Genomic DNA, 6,753 nt, shown 5'->3' with positions numbered 1-6,753 from the left:
TAGCGGAAGGTTTCGGAAGGGTGAAAAAACATATATTTAATACTTGCGCCGGGTATTTAATGTTCGGCTCCGCCCGAACTTAGACTTTCTTACTTGTTTATTCATACATACGCTTTGAAAATCTTCAAAAATATGTGATACATTTTTAAAATCAAAATATTTCCACTATCTAAATTAAAATGAAATTTAAAAAATTTGTTTTTATAAAACAATAATTTAATGTATTAAAACTTGTTGCCCATATGTAACTGAATCGCTTCAAATGATATAACGAAACGATAAAGTGAAAAAAATTAAATTTTCACTGACATTAAATTTCTCATTTTCACTTCACAGTTTCGTAGAACCACAAGTGCTTATGCTTGCTGCCATGGCAACCTTGAGCATTTTATTGTTGTGAATTTACAGATGCACCGAATATACAATAGGGGTATTCTCCAAATCTTGCAAAGCCGTTGTACTTAGCACGGATTGCACGGAATGCATAACTTGCAAACACGCAACAACAAAATACATGGGAAACACCATTTCCTATCGTTGCAAAATATGCAACATCGAAACCCATGTATATATTTTGCAAAAAAGCATAGAAAAATAAATGCGACCCTGTGCTAGTTGTTTTGTTGTTGGAATTGCTACATATTTCTCTCATTCTTCTCATCTCGCTCACTTCATTTTTTTTGCTGTATCTTGTTATTGTATTTGATACAGAATTTCGCTGTTTGCTACCGATGCATGCTACCACTTTGCAATGGGGTTCTCTCGTACTTTCAAATTTGGAATAGTATTTTTGCATTTCGTGCAATCCTAGCATCGTGCAAGACTTCGAGAATACCCCTAATGTAATAGCATATGCACAAGATCTTGAACAGCCGTATTATGTTTTGTTTGGTGACGGTTAGTGGGACCTTCACTCGACTCTGGATCGGCTGAGCTTATCTCAGCCTTTGACAAAACTCACCTCATACTAGGTATAATTTTAATTATTTTAGTTTATTACTTTTTTAATACATGAACTATATTAAATTTAATTTTTTTATTTTAGAGTACCCTCCAAGTGAATAGCTTAAAAACAGGAACCTTAATTAGAAATTTCCATTTGGATATTGGCACTGTTGTGGCTGTGTCCGGAAAGAAAAAGTATTCTGAATTCTTTTTCAACTTTTCATCATTTTTAAATCCTGGTATTATTTACCAGTACGATTTCAAGACACCAGAAGAACCATTAAAGATATTGCGTGAAATTAAGCTACGCTTGGATGGATATAGTCAATATGACTACGAAGTAAAGCAAATTTTCTATGACAGTTACGACGGTACTAAAATTCCTATGTTTATTATACACAAGCGAACGCAAATTATTTCCCCTCGTCCATGTCTACTCTACGGTTATGGAGGCTTCAACATAAGCTTACAGCCTTCGTTTTCTGCAACAGGATTGATGTTTATTAACACTTTTGACGGTGTATTGGCATATCCCAATCTACGAGGAGGTGGTGAATATGGTGAGAAATGGCACAACGCAGGGCGGCTATTACATAAGCAAAATGTTTTTGATGATTTTCAAGCATCCGCGGAGTTTTTAATTAATAACCGATACACGACTAAAGATCGTCTTGTAATACAAGGAGGATCAAATGGAGGATTATTAGTAGGTGCTTGCATCAATCAACGACCGGATCTATTCGGTGTTGCGATAGCACAAGTGGGGTAAGTCAATAAATACAAAAAATTGCTTTTAAGTTTTAAACATATTCAATTTCGCTAGGGTTATGGATATGCTGCGTTTTCATCATTTCACTATTGGTAAAGCTTGGTGTTCGGATTATGGCGACCCTAGCGAAAAGGAACATTTCGAAAATATTTTTAAATATTCACCTTTGCACAATGTGCATACTCCAAAAACTAAGTCTGAAGAATATCCTTCAACTTTAATTCTAACCGCTGATCACGATGACCGCGTAAGCCCCCTGCATTCTTTAAAATTCGCCGCCACTCTTCAGAGAGCTATTGAAGACTCTGTTCAAGAAAATCCCATACTTTTACGCGTATATAGCAAAGCTGGCCATGGTGCCGGTAAACCAACGACAAAAAGGATCGAAGAAGCTGCTGACATTCTTACTTTTATACGCAAAACCGTAAACGTTGATGTTATTAATTTATAATATATACATATTATGCACATTATAACGTTATTTTAACATTTTTATTAAAATCTTTAGTTGAATGCGAATAGTATACATATAAAAGAGCTTTTTTCAGTTAATCATCGCTGTACCTCCTTGTAAGGAGAGAAATTTCATAGAAAAATAACATTTATTATAACTTTTTTTATAAAAGCTGAAGGAGTCAACCTAGTCCAAATATGTTAATCACCTTGTGAATAAATTCAGTATTCTCATCTCTTTCCCTGTAAATACTGAGCATGCACAGGCCGCTTAGACCTGTGTCTCCCATCCTTGAGCGATTCCACGTCTTGACACGTCGTAACGTGATAAGTGTACATTCAATTCTACAAGTTGTTGATGGAATAGTAGGACCAGTTTTGATTGCCTCACATATCGCTGGGGAAAACGGAGTGGCTTGAGCAATTACATCTGCGCACATATTAAACAACGGATTCATCAGATTAAATTAAATTTCGATAATAAAATTATGAAGAAGGCTACCTAGCAGAAAAATGTAAAAGTCATTGCCGCCCTTAATATTATAAATTTTACTAGCAGATCCGGCGGACTTCGGCCCGCCCAAAATTCATTATTTTTATTGAAACATTTTGGTGCAACATTTTCAACAACAATTCAGTCCACGATTTCCAGTGGCACATTTATCTCCTAATGTTACGGTTTGGTGGTTATCAGAAGGAATATTTCCATTGCCGTCTTAAATAACCTAACGAAAGTGTATGTCCATGAAGAAGTACTTGAAATTCTTCAACGATCTGGCGTTTCACAGCTCAGTTAATCGCACAACGAAATAAATTTGAAGAACTTTTTCCTCTTCACTCCCTGGCGGCAACAGTGGTCCGGTTTGATGGTGAATCTGTCCATGAAACTGTATAATATAGTTAGTGGCAATTTCAAACTGGGTGAGTATCGTAATACTCTAAATGTTTTATCAAGGAGCGCAATGGTTGTGATGATAAGATTTTTAGTAATAATTCGACTCCAGCGCCACCTGTGCCGGGTCAAACTGTGACTCTAAACTATCCAGAGACCAACTCAAACACAAACAATTTCTTCAAAATCGTTTCACTCACAAACTCACGTACATACATAAGAATAATATATATATTCAAAGATACGTACGTTTCAGTAAGTTTTGAAGGCGCCACTCCCCCTTTTCAAATAGTCGCAAATTTCTGTAGGAGTATGGGATTGATTACAGACATATCCATACCAAGTTCCGTTACTCTAACATGAACACTTCCGGAGATATGCAGTATGAAAACTCGGTTTATGTGGGAGGTGCCACGCCCTCTTTTCCAATAACCCCCATTTTTTCCATGAGTATGGGATTATTTTCATGATGCCGTGCAATAAAGCCATAGGCCATATGGCTTTTTTTCACTTCACATGGAGAAATAAGGCCTTAGGTTTTAGAGACAGCATTTACTTTTTGTATTGAAGTAAGATCGTATGGCTTTATTTCTCATATCGCACACCGTCTTCAAAAGAGTCACAACTCAAAATTTGGCATTTATGAAATTATGCGCTAAAAATTTACACTGAGCTTTTATTTACCTTTCAGCAAAAGCTGGAGCAAATTTTGTTATAATTTGTTTAAAAAAACCCTTAGGTAAAGTCGCCCTTCCCCATATAATTAGCATGTGCTACGAAATAGCTTTTCGTATTTTCTGACGAACGTATTATTTCGAGTTGTGACTCTTTTGAAGACGATGTGAGATATGTTAAATTTTTGCGTATGGCTTTATTTCACTTTCCCCATGGAAATAACGTCATATGGCTTTATTTCACTGCACATGGAGAAATAAGGCCAAATGGCTTTATTTCCATGGGGAAAGTGAAATACATAAAGCCGTAAGCAAAGATTTAATGTATGAGAAATGAAGCCATACGATCTTATTTCAATACAAAAAGTAAATGTTGTCTTTTTAGCAGCGGTACGGACGCGCCGCGCAGCCCTCATATAAAATTGTTGCTTTGTTCATTCTTCTTGCTTTTAATGATATGTATGTGTACAATGCACATATATGAGGCTTTCTTTTAAATCACTAAGATATATTTATATATCTATATATCGTCATTTAAAGTACGAAACCGCGTATCAATATAATGCAAAACCGCGTATGTGAGGTTGCATAAATTATTTTGTGGGGAGTAAAAACACTCATATTTCAAAATTGTTCTCTCTTTTATAAAGCAATCGTATTTCTGGCTAGTATATTTCAGCACGAATGGATAAGGCTTGAGCCAAGAGCTTCGGTGAGTAAATCCAATTTTTGGCAAAAAATGTCAGTTACGCGGTTTTGTACTTTAAACGCCGTTATATGTATATGAGGTTGAGTATTTTTCGTTTTTGTCATTAATAATTTTATACATACCTCAGATTAATATGCATCTTACCGATTTTATTTATTTATTTATTTGGTCTACAGAAAAATGTTTTCTTACACACAAACGAGAATAGAACATTTAGATATTTAAGTATGTGTGATATATTACAGAGTAGACTAATTATACATGTTAATTTGTAATAATAATAATAATATAAAATAGCAGGTTTGGTAGCTGGCGAGGCCTAGTCTCCAGTCTACTTTCTCAACCAGAGTCGATATAGTAAACCCGACAAAGAAATGGAAACGTATGTTGAAGAAAGTCGGACTGACCAGATATATACACGTAGATCCTGTTTTTTGTCCCTCTGAAAGAATTTTAAAAATTCTATACAAATTTCTTTTGTTTGAAATGCACTAGCTGGCAGAAAAGCTTGCAAATTTGCGTTCGTATAGAAAATTGCAAGTTTCTCTACACTGATATCTTGAAAGATAATTCTCGCTGGATTTTCGACGAACAAACCTACTGTCTTCCCTACAAGGCCTTTTCAGACTGACCGATTCTCAATACACTCAAATAGAAACCAATACACATAAAAAACGCTGTAAAAATTTCCCTTCAATTTTAAGGCAGTAAAACAACGACCTTAAGTTAACATCAACCGAGGCCATATCTTGACAAGGGATGCAAAATCACAATTCTGATGTAAAATATGATGCCAAAAGGCTGCAGATCTCCCATTTAGATGACCGGCAGATGTCTCGTAGGATTCCCAGAGAGTTTTGCTTTACATATTCAGTGTTGGTTCCTTTAATTCAAGTTGGCATTCGGTTTTTGGAATTTAAATAAGTTCTCAGCAAAAAAGTGTGTTTAAAAAAATACATATGTGTAAATAGTGCTTGAAAATATCAATTTTTCCCTTACCTTGAACCTTTGGGAGTGGGCAAAAATAATGTTTTGTAATTTAGGCAGAATTGAATATGCGCTATCTGGGAAGACAATATCTACATGTAATATTTATTCTGTTTGTTGGCACTATATCCAAACACAAACGCATCTTAAGTGTCTTAACAGTGAAATAATTTCTTATTTTCTAAGTTTGCGAATAAAACTTCACACTTAAAATTAAGACATTTATAACAAACATTTTATGAAGAAAATCCCTTCTTCGTTTAAAATAAAAACAAGCGAAATCGGCCCAATTTCATACAGCCCTGTCTGACATGAAAATGTTCTCCACGATAAGGCTAGTAGCCATTTCTAACAGATTTTGGGTGGCTTAGTCAAAAATGGAAACAACATATTTGAAATTTAAGAAAACAAGGCAAATAGCAAAATCGGCTAAAAACGGCTAATTTTTTTCTGCAAAACGGCTAACAAATCGGCTGCTGGCTAAATCGAAATTTCTCCGGCTGTTTGCTATCGCATCCGGCTAAATCTAGCCGGAAAACGGCTAAAATGGCAACACTGCACAGATTTATTCGCAGGAACTACGATTAATTCTTTAGGTACCGGAGAAGGTCCACTTTGAGATGTAGGTTCAGACAAAGCTGTCGTTTTTGCCTGAGGAAAATGCAGCTTAAGATAACTCAACACACGGAGAATTAAAACTTATTAATTCCTTATTTAAGCCGGGTGTTAAAAGAAAATTGCATATACATACGTACTTACATCTATCCATACAAATTAATATATATGTACACGTGCATATGTATATATCTATGAGATTTTCTTTTAAATCTGTAAGATATACTTATAAAAAATTAAAGTGTGTATAAAATTTCTAATGACAAAACCGAAAAGTACTGAACATTGCAGGCGCCATATAAGGAAAACTGAATTATTACGAAATATAAATAAGGTGGCAGCACTTTGCGCCATTTTGCATTTTCTCGTTCAGTTCGGGAACATTATTTACTTGCCTTTTAATAACAAAATAAACAATCTTGTTGTAAAATTTATGTACTTTTTGAAAAAGTTTTTCAAATAACATAATTTCACAAGTGTTTCAAAAGAGAATATTGGTGATTTAGTGCATTTTTGAGCGTGCAATTACTCATAAAAAAGAACAACATTCCAAAAAGGTATCGTTAACACAAGGATAAAAATTCGCCGATTGGTACCCCTCCTGACAGTTTTGGACATTTTTGTTTTTTGTTTTGCTAGTTGTACCTTCAACTAGAGAATTACCGAGTTACTTTACGAGCATATGCACACCAGCTGTGCACTAGGTAAA

General features: G+C 34.9%; 1 protein-coding gene across 2 annotated transcripts in view; it reads left to right on the top strand.

Moving 5' to 3' along the window:
- LOC108360951 (prolyl endopeptidase-like) overlaps positions 1-2,244 on the top strand; it is a 50,356-nt gene extending 48,112 nt beyond the window's left edge. For both annotated transcript variants that reach the window (XM_017613449.1, XM_017613448.1), the window contains exons 2-3: positions 1,046-1,710; positions 1,769-2,244. In XM_017613449.1, the coding sequence (XP_017468938.1) occupies positions 1,046-1,710; positions 1,769-2,165 (1,062 nt within the window). In that variant the 3' untranslated portion in view covers positions 2,166-2,244. The remainder of the gene's footprint in view (positions 1-1,045; positions 1,711-1,768) is intronic.
- The last annotated feature ends 4,509 nt before the right edge of the window (positions 2,245-6,753 follow it).

Source organism: Rhagoletis zephyria, unplaced genomic scaffold, assembly GCF_001687245.7.
Source record: "Rhagoletis zephyria isolate East Lansing unplaced genomic scaffold, Rhagoletis_zephyria_1.1 Rzeph_scaffold_00663, whole genome shotgun sequence".
Lineage (NCBI taxonomy): Eukaryota > Metazoa > Arthropoda > Insecta > Diptera > Tephritidae > Rhagoletis > Rhagoletis zephyria.
The sequence above is the reverse complement of the archived record's forward strand: the minus strand, read 5'-3'. Positions and strand labels throughout refer to the sequence as shown.